The sequence below is a fragment of the Rhamphochromis sp. 'chilingali' genome (genome assembly GCF_963969265.1).
Source record: "Rhamphochromis sp. 'chilingali' genome assembly, chromosome: 14".
NCBI lineage: Eukaryota > Metazoa > Chordata > Actinopteri > Cichliformes > Cichlidae > Rhamphochromis > Rhamphochromis sp. 'chilingali'.
Genome location: NC_137941.1, coordinates 6,815,774 through 6,832,606, shown reverse-complemented (window position 1 = coordinate 6,832,606; position 16,833 = coordinate 6,815,774). Strand labels below are relative to the sequence as shown.

The 16,833-nt window shown below is 41.2% G+C and overlaps 1 protein-coding gene across 3 annotated transcripts in view; it reads left to right on the top strand.

The window, feature by feature from the left end:
* The first annotated feature begins 180 nt into the window (after positions 1-180).
* The window catches only part of LOC308409523 (glutaminase kidney isoform, mitochondrial-like), a 39,923-nt gene continuing 23,270 nt past the window's right edge, over positions 181-16,833 (top strand). The window contains exons 1-7 of one of the 3 annotated variants that reach the window (XM_080902329.1): positions 181-730; positions 8,389-8,485; positions 8,739-8,860; positions 10,538-10,667; positions 11,916-11,995; positions 13,700-13,863; positions 15,402-15,460. In XM_080902329.1, coding sequence (XP_080758455.1) covers positions 417-730; positions 8,389-8,485; positions 8,739-8,860; positions 10,538-10,667; positions 11,916-11,995; positions 13,700-13,863; positions 15,402-15,460 — 966 coding nt within the window. In that variant the 5' untranslated portion in view covers positions 181-416. The remainder of the gene's footprint in view (positions 731-8,388; positions 8,486-8,738; positions 8,861-10,537; positions 10,668-11,915; positions 11,996-13,699; positions 13,864-15,401; positions 15,461-16,833) is intronic. The other 2 variants (XM_080902331.1, XM_080902330.1) reach the window with 2 other exon arrangements.

Here is a 16,833-nt window from a genome sequence, read left to right as displayed (position 1 = left end):
CACCAACAATAATAATAACAATAATGATAATGATACGGAATAATAAGGAATGAATGAATCTAATAACATTCTAATAAACCCGGTAAAAGCAGCGTAATTAAGCCACCTTTTCTCTGTAAACATGTTGTAAAAACATAGTCATATATTGATAGGTCATATATCCGATGGCGCAGTTTTAAAAAAAAAACACAGAAGAAGAATTGATAGGGTACGTCATAATTACTTAACTGTATTTCCACCAATAAAAAGCTATGGGGCGTGGCTGTTCCGCTCTATATACTTGTGGAAGCCGGTGTCTGTGAGTCATCGCCGCTCGGACAGACAACTTGCTTCGAATCGCTATTCAGAAGCCTCGCAGATTCTCTCGGATTTATTAGGAATCACGAATTTCTCTCTCATTGCCCGACAGGATTGAGATGTTACATTTTAGGTCCTCGACAGTGCTGAAGGAGTTGTTTGAAGCCACCCTCAAGCGTCCCTTTCCCGTCTACCGAGAGAAGACCTGGTTGCCGACAGGCTCCCGCTGCTTCTGCTGCCTCGGCGCCACCTCCGTTGATGCCAGAGCCACATCTGCTCCTCTGAAGCTCCTCAATGCCGCCGCGCACCGCCCGGCTCTCCGCACCGCGCCCCGCGCCGCCTCTCTCCGCTCCTACTGCGTGAAAACCGAAGCCGAGGAGGTAGAGGAGCAGCTGAAGAAGGATGGAGCCGGCGGCGAAGCGAACAGCGACAAGTAGGTTTCAGTAAAATACTTCTAGAAGATCTCCGGGTTGCCCGCTGCCATGCCATGACGTCGCATCTGGCGTCTGTGCCTGACGCGATCGGATGCTGCGACCGCTAACCGACGCGAACACTTTTTAATGACCGCATTAAATGTCCCTTTATTTAAAATGTAAATGTTTACTTATTTTTTAAATGTGATTTTTACAGGTTTAACCCTTCATTTAAGATTTTAAATAAACCGTAATAAATAAAAAAAAATAAGCTAGCTTGTAGCCTGTGTGGGACATCAGTGGCTCTCGGGCCATGTGCGACGTGTTCGCTCCACCGGCTTCGTTAAAGGTGGCGATAAAAAATGTTCACGTCTTCAAATACTCCGCATCAGGGCACTTCCGCTCTACCGGGATTTTGAGTTGACCACGCCAATCTGTAAGTGTTGTCCTGTTAGCTGCCTGCCCCAGAGGAGATAATACTCAGCGGGGGCCAACAGTTGTGAAAGTGAAACAGCAGCAGGCCGTGAAGCAGAGGGTAAAAAGGTCCACACCGAGGCTTCAGGAGACCGGGTTCAGCTTCTCACTGAGCTACGATCATCCACATGCACGTGTTTTTATTTTAGTTTCGCTCGCTGCGACAAGGAGTGCTGCTGTTCTGGGGAGGAAGCAGAGCAGGTTCTAGTGGTTTCTACTGTGACCTTCACTAAGGAGGTCACATTTGGAGCGTTGCTGCTGCTGCTGCTCCACAGGTTATTTATGTTGAACTTAACAGACTCGATCAACTCCCTGTAGAAAACAAAACAACAACAACAACAACAACAAAACATGTATTTTAACATAAAACCATTACAGCATTGAATGAAGGACACATTATGCTGTTTATATTTATCCACATCCACTTAATGACGCATTACAATAGTCCTGCCATTTTTTTTCAGTTGATGGGCCTAGTTTTAGCGGACTATATCAAGTAGAAATAAAACCGTATCATTTAAAAATTAGATCTGCATTATGATTTTAGGATGGCTGTGACTCTAATAGGGCACAAAGCCTTCACTTCTGAGTATTGTAGGAAAGAAGAAAAGGTAATTTTAGTCATTTAAAAATGGGAAATACTGTAAAGTTTAAACATATTTCACCTCAAATAAAGTACAAAAGAAATATTTTGTTTAAAAATTGGAATTACTAATGACGTCTCTGCAGTTTTCACTAGTTTGGACTTCCTTGTGTTGCCATATGTTTGACCTTACACAATACCAATGCCACAATTTACAAACTGATGAGAAATGCAGGAATTTTTGGTGTCTTTGGTAAAAATTCACAAGTTTTCCTACTAAGTAGCAGCCCTGCAGCTGTCATCAGATAAAAAAATGAAATCCTAATGATTGAGTCTTTTTTGGGGGGTTAAATCCACATCTGTGGCAGCCTCCAGCTGCCTGCCTGCAGCCACGTCGTTCCTTTTGCAGCGAGCTGGAAAAAATTCATGAGATATTTCCTGACCTCGAAATGAAGACTCACATGGACAGGGTGGCGTCACCACAGAGATGTACGATATTGGTTTTTGCTTTGCTAATGCACATGTTGCACTCCCAAGACACTCTTCACATAATCCCTCAGGGTCAGCAGGTTTCCTGTCTGAAATAATGAAGCTTAATGAAAGCAACACAACATGCAGTTATTGCTCTAGCTTGTAGTCTTTGTTTCTCAGTGCTTTAGATAAGAGTAGGTACAGCTACTGCAGGAAACCCATCAGGGAACCCGTATCTAACACAGGCTGATGTGTTTCCTGGAGTAGCTGGTCAAACCAAGCTGTCATCACATGAAGAGTGGCTGAGATGTGGATATTTTTAGACTTGATGTCAGTATGTGATGGAGACTATCTCAGTATTTTCTATGAAATCAAGTGTGATATGTTTATTAAAACAGTGTGATTAATAAATAAAGCAAAAAAATATAATTATTTGGTAGTGATAAGGTTTTACAGTATATCACAGCATTACTGCATGACTGAGACATTGCAGATGAAATCATCATTATATACAGTCATTAAATATTTGGCACGGGTGCGTTCACACCGAAGGTGAAGCAGGATTTCTCCTTCTGTTATTTGCATGAGTACAGCAGGGTTGCATACCCACGAATATTCAGCCAGTGAGGTAAGGAGGAAAAGCTAAGTCAGGCTGCAGTTGCACATCTTAAAAAGTCCTGTAATCGCACACTTTTCTCTGAAACCTCTTTTATTCCTGTCAATAGAAAACTGAAATTGAACCAGTCTGCTCCACCAGTCCTCCGGCTGCATCCGTAAGCCCCGCCCTCAGTGAAATGAAGCCACGAAATGAAGCAAAACAAGTCAAACTGTCTTAAAGTAGATGGCCAGCAGCTGCCTGATCTGAGCCTGTAGCTGCAGAAGCTTCACGTGATGGCAGCATCCATGTAAAACAATGGGTTAAATATTAATTGCATTTACTGGAGGTCTGGTTAGGTGTTACTCTGATTTTTGATGTTGGCAGATATATGAGCACTATGGTGTGTCTACTCTTGTGTGACTGGGTGTCCAGAGGGCAGCCGTCATTGCTAAAGCACTCCTGATGAAGCAGAGCACAGAAAGAAGACTACTCTTCAGCTCTTGTTTCCAGGAAGCTCTTGCATGCACTGGTGAGCAGTCATCCAATTGCAGATGGACTGAGCCATCTGTCCGTGAGGATTTTTACAGGGACAAATGCAGACAAACAAGGTGTTCAAGGCAGTATTCAGCCCTTACCCATCTACTGGTTAAACACCGTCTGGTGGATTTGCTCATTTAGTTCAGCTCATGTTTGCTGCTGACAACTGTAAGACTCGGGCACTTAAACCACTGGACTCTGTGAAATGGGGCTTGTTCATTCAGTCATCTGTGGACCAGTCCAAGGGTTTCAATAGGGCTTGACACTGCTGTCAGTTTTTCTGCTTAAGTTAGCTTTGAGTAAAGTAAAGATTCAGCCTTTATCTACTTCCTGCTGCTTTAAACTACAAGGTGAACCTGGAGTACTTGGAAAAGTGTATGAACAGAGACTTCAGGTGGCTGCTATCCAAACAAACCTGAGACTCCTGCATGTGCAGCCAGCACTGCAGTTCCTCTGATGTCCACTTGAGGCTCCAGCAGTAAATCAGTCCCCACAGACTCCCAATGTTGAAGTGTTTACAGCAGAAGTCCTGATGCTCTCTGTGGAGGTTACTATGTAGTACTATTTGACAGGTTTCTCTGTGGGAAGGATTTAGCTTTACTGCAGTTGTACACAAATACAAATACACACCACCAAATGACAATGGAAATCTGCACGAAACAAAGAGTTAAATATGGTACAATAGGGCTGCTCAATTAATCGAATTTTAATCACGATTACGATCTGGGCTTTCAACGATCATTAAAAATGACTGAGCCGATTATTAGCCCCTCCCTAATTTATCCGCGACACCTTAAAGGCCGGTCCGTGAAAATATTGTCGGGCATAAACCGGTCCGTGGCGCAAAAAAGGTTGGAGACCGCTGATTAAGAGGACCCGAGGGAAGCTCGGAAAGCTAAGCAGAAGTTATTTGGAGAGTGACTGCCGTTGGTTGAAAAGAGAGTTTAAAAAAAAAACTTCAGTGGTGTTGCACACTATTTTATATTATTTTTTTAAAGTCATTGTTAACCCTTTAAAGCCGGTCAGAGCAGCACGCTCCGTTTTGCGTAACTATTTTTAAATCCCTGTAGAACCTGAACCGTGTAAGCTAGCGCAATAATTTGTTTTGCATATGAAACCGGAGGAGTTGTACTTACATCTGATGCCATCAGCTTGTCCTCGGTCACGGTTTCGTTCCACATATAGCTTTGCAAAAATTGCATAAAAAGCGCTTGCAGGAACAAAAACACAATATTCCAGAAACAGGCTTCGCCGTTCCTATCAGCTGTTCGTAACACTTCCCACAGTGAAATGATGCACATGCTGTTTTCTTTGCAAATTTGCATCATAGGATTGTTTTTTGTTTTTCCTGCAGTATATAAAAATTGCTGTATCTCCAAAATAAAACTATGAAGACACTCAAAATAAATTTCCTGTTGTTGTAAACTATTTTTTGCAACTTTATTGTATTTAAAGTTTTGAGGGATAAGCCTCTTAAATTTCTCCAAGTAGAAATATATGTAAACAAAAGCGATTTTCAATTTTTTTTGTAGTTTATTGCACTTTTTTGCAATTTATGTAATTACTATAGACTTAATGCATACATATTATTAAAATATGGGCTATAACAGTTGTATTGATGTTTAGCAACTTGAAATGCTCCCACAAATGGCACTACAGCATGTGAAAAAAAAAAAAAAAAAAAAAAGCTCTGGTGGACTTGGTTCTATAGTAGGTCTTAAAGGGTTAAATAAATATCGTCAAATAATCGTGATCTCAATTTCAGTGAAAATAATCGTGATTATCATTTTTGCCATAATCGAGCAGCCCTATGGTACAACCAGAATTTTAAACTCATGATCTAAGATGACTTAAAACATCCAGAAGCAGGTTTAGGTAGAAGTAACTGCTTCCTCCTTTATTGATTAGCATTATCAGTGATATCAGCTCTTAAAGATAAAGTTGAGAGGCTTGTGTCAGTTATGTGAGCTTGATTGAAAGCATCCTTATGTTCAATAATTCAGTCTGGTATGGTAACCTGACTGGGGGAATTAAGAACAAACTGAACAGGATTGTTAGAGCTGCTGGAAAAATTACTGGTTGACAACAAATTTCATTGGTTAAGCTGCATCATCAGGCTGTTTTAAGGAAAGCCCAGCCTATTTTTGATGACCATGAACACCCTCTTCATTCTGAATTTGAATTAATCGCCTCAGGATAATGGTTCAGGACACTTTTAGCTAGTAAAAAGGTGTATAAGGGATCATTTATGCCAATAGCGATAATTAGATGCTGTGATGTATATTGAACACTAATGTTGAAACTCGAGAAACCAATGAGCGGCGTAACAGTGGCTAGATCCATGTCGATGTCCAGTCTGTGGTCACATCCTGTTTAAACCTCTTCTGTGATGGATGCTCTGGTAGATGACTTGAGAATCCCAAGTGGAGATTTATTAGTTTTGATAAATGAATGAATTCAAAAGTTAAATGGGCCTCATCATGACTAATGAACCCACACTGATGTGTGGAGTTTAATTACATGAAGCCGCCCTCGTGTTTTCTGCCGGCTCTGCACAAAATGCCGCCATGTGGCTGCTGCAAGTTTCAGAGCAGAAAGATCTCAGTGCAAACCCCTCCTCCACAGAGTCTGAATGACTGCTCAGCAGCGTGAAATACATCAGAGGGCAGGTTGTGCTTAAGAGTGTCTCAGATTAGCACATGTGAGAGTGGAGACTTTATCTTAGATGCATATCGCATGTAAGTTTCCTTTCGACTGTGTGCTGTTCTTATTGTTGCTGTGCGTGCAGAGGCAGATGTCGGGTCAATAAATCTCTTGAATCATGCATGCCCGACTGACGGCATTTCAGTCGATCTGGGTGTGTTTGCACACGTTTGGCTGTCGTTACCTCGGCTGAATGTGGAGTGTTTACTCTGTGGAGAACAGGAAGAGATGAGAGGAAGGCAGGGAGGAGCGCAGGGTGAATCCTGGGATTTTAAATGGTGATGTGGCTGTTGGCAGAGCTAAATCTAGTCTGTGCAGTGCAAAGTTTTGGTGGCTCATTTATTTATTTCCAGGTTAAATTTGTTGGTGTCTTGAAAAAAATCCAGATGTTTGAATGCTTCTCTGTGCCGAGCTAACTTTTCTCCTCTGCTGCGGTGTCATCCCGGCGTGTGAACGAGCCACAGTGTTGGTTTTATTAATCCAAGAGCCTCCGAGGGCTGGACGGGACCAAAGACGGGAGAATTCCTGGAATTTAGGTCTGATCCAGACACAACCACCAAACCTGTGTGCAGCGGTCACGTAGTTTGGGGGTTTATGTAATTATAGATGCTTCTATTGCAACATTATTTAAGTGGAGACAGTGTACACTGTTTAATGCATTAGCTCAATTCAGTGAATAAGGAAAAAGTATAAATGTGCATGGACTTAACCGTTGCACCAGAATATGGCAGCACATACACACAAGGACACACTCACCAGACAGTTTATTAGATGCACCTTGTTAAAACTGAATTTGCCCACTTTTGCCCTCAGATATAATTTCACAAGATCACAGCACAAATTCAACAAGTTGCTGGAAACATTGCTCAGGAATTTTGCTGAGCAATGTTGCTGCATATTCATGATGTCAGTCTGCCATTCCATCACATCCCAAATATGCTCTATTGGATTGAGCTGTACCAAATATTCCTCTAAAGCTCGTCTTCTCTTCCTTCCAAAACCATTTAAGATAAGATAAGAAGAACTTAATTTATCCCGAGGGAAATTCTTTTGTCATACACATGCACAATGCAGCAAGAGAGACAGGAAGAGAGTAATAAGATATACAATATGTACAATAGAATACAAGTATACAGTAATATGCATTAGGATAGTGCAAAATATAATATCGAATAACTGTAGCAAGTAACAGTATAACTATATCCTGAAAAATAAATAGCTTAGCTATCAGTGCAGGTGATTGTAAAAGTGACATAGTTTTGTGCAAATGGATACAAGAGTAGCAGCATATGATGGGGAGATGAAACAAACATTCAATGAAAAAACTGTTGGGTGATATTGCACGGTCTGAATGGGAACAGAATAGCTTGTTATTAATCTTCAGGAAAATCACCTACAGAGTGAGGAAGAGTTGTATAATTTTATTGCCTCCGGTACAAAGGATTTTCTGTGGCCGTCAGTTCTGCATTTCAGGGCAATGAGTCTTTTGCTGCGTGTGCTCCGATGATCCATCATGGAGGCGTGCATGGGGTGGGAGGGGTTGTCCATGATACAAAGAAGCCTTTTTAGCATTCTCCTCTCGGACACCTCCTCTAGGTTCTCCAGTCTGACACCCAGGACAGAACCAGCCTTTTTAATCAGTTTGTTCAGCCTGTTGGCATCGGCTGTCTTCACCCCACTGCCCCAGCACAGCTGCAAAGAACACAACACTCTCTACCACAGAGTGATAGAACATTGTCAGCATTTTCCTACAAACATTAAAGGACCCGCCAAAATAGGAAAGTAATTTTCAACTGTAGAGAGCATGTTAGACAGGCTGCCATCCGAGACGGCGCCGGAAGTATCAATTTAAACTTTGTCTCCGATACAAACAGTCATATTGTTTATAGTACATCTGTCATCTCATCTCCTCATGAATCATCATCATTGCTGTTTCATTTACATCTATAAAAGGATAGACTCAGTAATGTGGCGTTTTATAAAGAGTAAAGCCGTTTTTCGGATTTACTGTATAAACAAACACACACACCTTTTGTCACTAACGCTTGGCCTGCTTATTTCTATTAGATCCGTCACTAATGTGTAAATGGCTGTATCAACAGCCAAAGATAAGCTCTGTGTTTACACTGGCTTGAAAAGTGAGAATACGGTATAGTGTGGTTTGTGTTAAAGGGCGATTCTGCTGTGTGTCAACGACCCTGAGAGGCTGCAGTTACTTTATATCAGAGCTCGTGTGTAAAGTGCTTTTAGGTGACGATACTGCTTTGGGGACTTAATCATTGCCTCCTTTCTGTCTTTTCTTTCTATCCCAGGAGAAGAAACGCAGGGATTCTCCCGAGTTTGGAGGATTTGCTTTTCTACACAGTGGCCGAAGGTCAAGAGACGATTCCTGCTCACAAATTTCTCACAGTAAGTCCTTCAGATTCAGTTTGGTCACATACATTCAGAGTTATTATGGTGCACTGCAACTGGGTGTTAGGAGACATGTTACTTAATTGAAATAAATAAATTAAAACATAAAAACTAGAAACCTGCTGGTTGGCTGTAAACTTACATTTTTCACTCCCAGAATTCATGTGAATATTTCATCCAAACAGTTTTGACTTCTGTGTTAAAAATGTGAAAATATTCACCAAAAACGTCTTTGTTTAATTAATTTTAGGCACTGAAAGCCACGGGGCTTCGTTCCGGAGATCCCCGACTGAAGGAGTGCATGGAAACACTGAAAGAAACTCTAAAGAAGACTTCAGATGGCGTTACACTGGACAGGCACCTTTTCAAGAAGTGAGGCTGCTCATTATGGTGTTATTTATTTTTTATCTCCACCTTTTTCTTCATTTTTTCAAGGAAACTGCACTGACAGCAGCCTCAAAAAGCATTCAGCACATATTGATGGTCGTGTGTTATTAATAAGCAAATTCAAGTATTTGAATTTCCTTATTATATGAGTACAAAAATATATTCATCAAGTGTGAAGTAGGCAGTTGATTGTGCAGAATTAGTTTAGCTTTTCATTCACAGGGCCTGCTCGATCAGTTATTTAACGCTATCAGTTACTCACTTTAAAGCATTCATTTTTCTTCTTTTTTTTAAAAAAAAAAAAGGATTTCCTTAAAATTAACATATTTAGCAATAATTTGCTGCAGTGAGTGAAAGCCTTCATTTCATTGTAGCATGAGTGAAAATTACGTTTTCTCTGGCTTTCAGGAGGGGTGAAAGCACACCGCTGTAAATAAGGTGGTGCGCTTGATTTGTAACCCAAAGTGAACAGAATGTGAAATTGTGACTGTTCTTTGGTCTTTCTAATTGTCAGCCAGAAATTACTGAACATTTTCTTCATGCTTGCAAGCAGCATTAGAAAAACAAGGGAGTTTTTCATTCTCATTTTCGAGTGAGCTACTGTCACCGATGACATATTACCTACTTCAAAGTAGGAATATATTGAAAGAAGGCGCCAGGAGCAGCAATAACAGTGACACAGCACAAGTAAAATGTGAGCACAAAAGTAGCACAGGCAGTGTTTTCCCTGGAAATTTTAAGTAAAAGTAAAAAATAACTGCTTAACAATAACTGAAATAACTTAACCCTGTAACTCGTCAGGTGCTACACAACATTGTCACATAGTGAAAGTGAAAATATTTTCTATCAGGGACAGTTTATTTTGGGTTGAGCTTTTTAAAGGTACAGAGTTAGTATTTTTTTAAGTACTCATAGTATAAATATATACAGATATGTATTAATGTGCAAATTATGTCTTCCAACAAATTGATGTGTTTCATAAACTTACATTTAATCCATTAAAAATATAGGAATGGGTTTGTGGTTTGTGGAAGCCACCATGTTCCTCCACTATATTTAAATTCAGTGGCTGGGAAGTATATCAAGGTGGAGGAGGAGAGAGGTCGTAGGCGTTCATGTGCTCGTATAGCTCTTTAATTTCTGCCTGCACTTTCAGACTCAAGATATGAAGCATCTTAACTATGTGTTGTTGGGGAAGGGGTCCCATTCGCCAAAGAAACAAAAGCACAAAGGAAACATAACACCGCCAGCATCTTAATAAAATGTTGTCCTCTTCCTCCTCACCTCAAACTCATCTCCTGAAGTCACGTCACTAACACACAAAACGTGCGATGTATGGAACAGCCCTCGTTTATAAGATTTGGGGGTTTGATTCAAACATAGTTGTCAGTTAAACTGATCCATCCCAGCTGGCGCTGCTGCTTAGCTTTGGTTACTTCCTTCATGGTTTTACAGTGTGTGAAATCTCTCATTCATCAGTGTGTGCGCTCATGTTGGATCAGGCTCCTTCCAGGACAAAATGAGCTGCTGATCAAACTGTTCTGATGAAGCTTCTTCATCAAACACGTCACAAAAGTTTGTCAGACTTCAGGGTTGCAAACTTTACCTCCAGTTGCATGCAGTCCCGATGTTTTAGCATGCTTTCTGTGATTTATTCATCAGGTGTGTCCAGAGCAACATTGTCCTGCTCACTCAGGCCTTCCGCAAGAAGTTCGTCATCCCAGACTTCCAGTCCTTCACCTCCCATATTGATGAGCTGTATGAGAATGCCAAAAATCTCACTGGAGGGCAGGTGTGTCCTTAGATCCATGGATTTTTCTTTCTCTCTGCATCATGGTTATAATTTAGCCATTACCATCAGTCTCTTCTCAGGTGCAGTCGAAAGTTTGGATCAGTCGAGCCTCGAAGGGAAAAATCTGCCCTCAGACGAGTTAAAGGGATCTTTGAGGCCGCTGTGAGCTAGCTGTCACTTTCGCAGAAGAGTGCAGGATTTTCACTGACAGCATATTTCTGTTTGCGTCATCTGTTTGGCGCTCGCTGTGAAAACGTTCAGGCATTCAAAACAAAGTCAGCAAAGTCATAAAAAGGAGAAATATCGGCTAATATCCCTAAATTAAACGGAAAACTAACAATCTAATAGAGGGCTGTTTACTCCAGCAGGGTTGTAGGAGGGAGGATGTTTGACCTGTTAAACTAAAACAATTTTTAAAAAAGCAGAGGCGAAATTAGTGGCTGTGTTTAGTCAGTTTGCAAACATCCATCTATCAGAAATACAGACTCAGCCCTGGTTATAGTGGTCTGTATTTATAAGGTGTCACATCAGATAAATGACCCGTTCCTTGTTCCTTTGAACAAAGAGGAAATAATCACTAACAAAAGAAAGACTTAAATAAAATATCATCCTAAATTTAAACATCAGTATCAATTCACAATTTCAGTCGCTGCTTCCCTAGCTGTGTTTTCCTGTTTGTAAAAGTCTTCTCTGTAGAAAAATGGCAGCTTCTAAGCCAAACTGGTGCTCTGCTAGACCAGATGAAGACTTTCTTTTTATTTGATAAGAATCTGATCTGATGTTTCCAGCTCATGTTTTTATTCCTGGACTCTTCTAGAGTAGTTTTGCATGATTATTAGTTTAAAGCGATCCTTATATATCTTATATTGGGCCTCTGTGCTAACCTGAAACATTTAAGCCAAGAGTAGAAAGAACTATTTAAAACGGACTCTTTAGAGCTTTTAACTCACAGAAACTACAGGTGTTTGCCGTGTTTAATATGAAACTGTTTTTAAAGGGAGCCTTGTTAGTCTGAATAATAAGAGTGCAGGAAGTGAGCCACTGTCATGATGGTAGCTGAAGGTAAATTAGCATGTTGTCCTAATTTAACTTATTTTGAATGACCGAGGGTGGATTCTTCCTTCTGAGGTTTGTTATTGTGTATTACCAGCTCTGTGTGTGTGCTGTGTGCTGAAGCCTGAGCCTCGGCAGACGTCAGCAGTGTAAGGTGACCTGCCTCCTCTCTCACCTGCCTGCCCTCTCTTTCAGGTTGCAGACTACATTCCTCAGCTGGCCAAGTTCAGCCCCGACCTGTGGGCGGTTTCTCTGTGCACGGTGGACGGGCAGAGGTGAGACGCTGGTAGCACATTAATACTTAATGTTCGCTTAATGGTTCTCACACACTGTTGCTGTGTGAAATCGCCATGTTCAGCTATATGCTGGTTAAATAATAACACAATAATGTTCCAGGAGTGAAGTGAGGAACGCTAACAGGACAGTTTTTACGCATTGTTTTTTTATTAAAACCTCAGGAAACCTGGTTAATGATTCTGAGATGGTGCTGTGTTTTACTCTGTCACCTTCATCTTATCTTAAGATTTTTTAAGACCTAAAGAAAGAAGAAGAAACAGAAGTTTCCACAGCAGATCGGTAAATTCTAACTGCTGTTTTTTGATTGGATTTACCTGTTGATATGCAGTCCTGCACTTAATTGTGGTCACGAGCTGTACAAAGTGACTGAATGAATAAGGTCAAGGATGCAAATACCCGAAATCCTAACATCCTTACTGGAGTCATACTGGGTTAGAATTAGTTGTTAGAGTTGGTGGCACAACCCAAAGAATAGTGATGGTGTTACCTTTGATGTAGTTGCTTTGCAGGCGGGGACTAGGCCTGTGATGGTGATTAAAACACCAGTAAGATGGAGTTAGACTGTTATCAGGTTGCAGTTAAACAAAGTCAAGTTGGAGTTTCATGCAAATTGTTTTTGATAAAATGAACTTTAAATCAATGAAAATCGCAAATCTGTTGGTGTCTGCAAAATCAGAAATCAGAAATCCACATTATTTATTTACATTTAGATTCCAGCCAGAACCTCAAAGATCTGAAACGGAATTTCTTCCACAAATAGCGACAAAGCTGCTAAAGGACAGCAATTTAACTGCAGAATGACACCGAACGCTCTTACACAGGAATGTAATCAGAAAACAAGCAGCTGAGTCGAGTTCAGTTGCTTGTATATATGCTCATCTCCAAAGAGATGCTGACATGTTGAGCTCATCGCACAGACTGATTTAGATGAATTGCAACTTGTTGGTAATCTGCGTTTATAAAGTCAACAGCAGTTATCTGCAAGTCTTTACCAATCTGTGAGAGAATGGTTGCTAGGAGACAAGTTGCAGCCCACCAGGGCGACCTATGCAATCACCTTTATGCTCAAACACGGTCACCCAGAGGTTAACTCTGTTGGACAATTAATCTTCAATTGGCATAGCTCCCTGCAGCAGGTCATTGACAGCAGAAATAAATCATTACAGTCACCAGGCAACCGCAGAAAAAAAATTAAGGTGTTATATTACATTATACGTTATAGTACCTGTTGTAGTGCAGTAATCTTTGTGAAGGTCAGTGTTTATATTTCAGAGAAGCATTAGATTAACCAGTTTGTTTGTTTTTTAATTATTGTATGGCAGTCCTGGTTCAAGCTGGTTAAAACTGTTGATTCTATCCCACTTGTATTTCCCAGAAAAGACAAAACACGTGTAAAGAAATAACCATTTCTCAGTAACTATGTCAGGAGGCGTTCTGATCACCCTGTTCTCTGATTAGTGCTTGTAAACTTTCATAAAAGTTTGTTTAACAAACCTTGACAGTTGTAAAGATAACGGTTTTGTTTTTACACAGTGTTACTTCAGTTTATCGTGCCTTTCCTACAAATTGTGAAACACTCACTGTTTTCACGTGTCTGTTCTGGCTTCTTCTTGTCTCTAATCACTGAACCCGCAGCCTGCGGCCTGCTCTGATAACGTCCTATCTTTATGTTTTTGTTGCAGACATACGGTGGGAGACACTAAGGTCCCCTTCTGCATGCAGTCTTGTGTGAAGCCTCTGAAGTATGCCGTCGCCGTGCACGACCACAGCACGGAGTACGTGCACAGTTTCATCGGGAAGGAGCCCAGCGGCCTCCGCTTCAACAAGCTCTTCCTGAATGAAGATGGTGAGTTGTCTTGGACTTTTTATTAAACCTTGTCCTCCAAGTAAAGCGATGAAGAGCTAGTGCAGGGTACAGGAAGTTGGTGGAAGACTTAAGTGGTAGATATGATGCGAGGGTCAGATGTTCTTAAATCACAATGAGTCAGAAATCCAGCGAAGCAGCCCCCTCGCCTGGCCACATGTCTTGGCACTCTACCTTTTTGTAGGGTTAAAAACATGCAGGCATATGTTGACCCCCTGAATAGGTGTTTTTTTAACAAGTCTGTGTTAGCTGTTTTTTTTACATGCCCAAAAAAGCCAGCAAAAGGGGGCGTGTGTTGCTTTTGTGTGTAGGTGTGTGGAAAAACAGTTCAGCTTATTAAACCTCAGTCACATGGCTAATAAAGACTAAGGGCTTCTTTTATCAGGACGTGCGCTTGCATCTCACTGCGATGCTTGATGGGGGAGGCTATCACGGCCTGCCATCGCTGCTCAGCTAGCTGTAGCATTGGTTAGAACGAGTGTGAGAGCTGTGAGTAGTCAGATGCATTGTGGGAGAACACGTGGTTGGGTTGTTCAAAAATGGGCATTTTGAGAGGAAATGCCAGAATCCCCAGGCTGAGGCTCACACTGCAGACATGTCATGGTCACTTCCTGTGTTCTCCCGCCTTCTGCCAGGGCAGCCCTGCAAGGGGATAATGTTGTGTAAGCAGATCACATGACCACAAGGAAATTCAGGTGATGTAAGCGTTCAAGCTCTTTCAGAGATCTGAGGGAGGAAAGTGCTGGATTTATTTTTCACTATGTCCCTGTCCACGCCTCCACACACTCACACAACACTGTAAACACTGCACTCCTCTACAGTAGTAACAACAATAAGTTTTAAACTTGTCCATACATACAGATGGTTCTCACTGGGCTGTGTGATGTACACAGAGTCCTGACGGTTAGAGTTAGATCATCAGCAGCATACCACAGATACAGCAGCAAGTTGCAACACACTTTGTCAGCCCACCAGCACATTCCTGCATTTACAGCTACACAAACATCAACAAGCGGCCAGTTGCCATCAAACAGTCAGGTTGAAAGTTACACTTTAGATACAGTAGGCCGCACTTTTCTTTACACATTACAGCAAAAATCTGCCCTGTGGGTGGTTTTTAGTAGGCCTGGACTGTTTTTTTTCTTAATCTTTGTTAGTCCACTGTATGAACAACAAAAACTTGCTTATAAACACTTAACAGTAGCATTACATATATATACATATATACACAAAACCTACAGAAGTATAGTTCATTTCTTTCTCAGCTCCTTAGACTACATACATCTGTTTTTTTTGCAAGCTACATAGAGACTTGTTCGGTTTTATACTTCAAATCAGATATTGTGACTGTTTCAGCTGCTACAGCCTCCGCTGTGTTTCTCTGTATTATCTTGAGTCAGTGTTTACTGTGTATGCACTTGACCCTCGTGTTCTGATCTGTGTATATGCACAGCTCTCAGGCCGAATGTTTGCACTTTGATCCTTCGTAGCACGCTAACGGAGCTCTCGTTGTTTTGCAGATAAGCCGCACAACCCGATGGTGAATGCTGGCGCTATTGTTTGTACTTCACTCATAAAGGTAAAAGCAGTCACACTTCGTCCTCCTCCTCTGTGTGTTTGTGTTCGTTTACGTCCAGTCTGTGTGTCACTTCCTCTCAAACCTCAGAAAATTCCTTGTAATGTGGGCGTCACTGAGCTGCTTTATCAGTGAGGTAAAATGAGGGGTAATGTAAGGCTGTGGGTCTGGGGGTTAATTAACCTGCTTTTAATGATTTACCTGCCATTTCCTGACTTATTTAACTGATTCTTGTGAAACTCATGATTTTCTTTCCACTGTGTTCTCGTGTTTACGACTGACTCAGTTCGAGATATTTGTAAGTTACTGCCCTTAGGCGTGTGTCCTGTTGTGGTGATTAAAAGTCTCGTTAATCCCTCCTGAAGGACACTTAGCTGCTCCAGCTCACACGCTTCAACCACACAGACTAAAAATAACCTGCACGGAGAGCAAGCACAGGTTAAAATGCACACCTTCAGATTTTATCTCAGCCTTAACGTAGATTCAGTAAGTTTTCTGGTGAGAGATCAAACCAGCTGCAGCTCACAGTCTGACCCCCCAAACAAAGGAGATATTAAACCTGGCTTAAATGCCAGCTTTGTCATAGGCTTTTCCTCTGGCAGAGTTACATTTAAAAACACTTTAAAGCCTTTCAAGTAGATGTTTGACCCCCCTTTATTGTGTCATGACTCACTTTAACGATCGATTGCTGCAGCTTTTTCTGGAGGTGACCTATTTTTTTCTGTCCCCAGCACTTAGACTTTATCCTGTATGACTAATGAAGTGATTCATCCCAGCTGCATTGATATATTGCCAAAGCTTCAAGGTGTTACTTTTAGTTTTTGTTGGACTTGAGTGGAAGCAGTCCAGAGAAGGAAGCTCTTCAGAGTGATTTGGATCTTTTTGTATTTAAAGGTAGCTCAGGTCTGTGTGTTTTCAGTGACCACATGTTATTGTAACATTGTTCATTTGATCTTTTTTTTCTATTTGTGCTTCTTGTTCATTTTCACCCTGCAGATGAACCGTTTTTAAAGTGACTACACTTTGCCTCGTGATCTGTTAGCTTCACATTAGAGGGACGTTTATCACGCAGCTTTTGCGTCGCGATTGAAAAACAGCAGCTGAGCAAAGGGGAGTGCAGACTCTTAACACTCCTAATTTAAATCAAAGCAGAGGACAAAATTAGTTTAAACAGAGACAGCAGCAGGCTCATTTACAAAAATGCTTTTAGACTAAACGCTGTCTTCTCTCCGGTCCTTTGGTCCCGAACTGAAATAAGGCAGGACTCCACGTTTACGACAAAAATAGTAATCACGTTTATTTACTGAAATTTAAAAAAATGTCTTTTTACAGGGGTATGAATTTTAAATTTAAGTCAAATGAAAACAAATAAACAC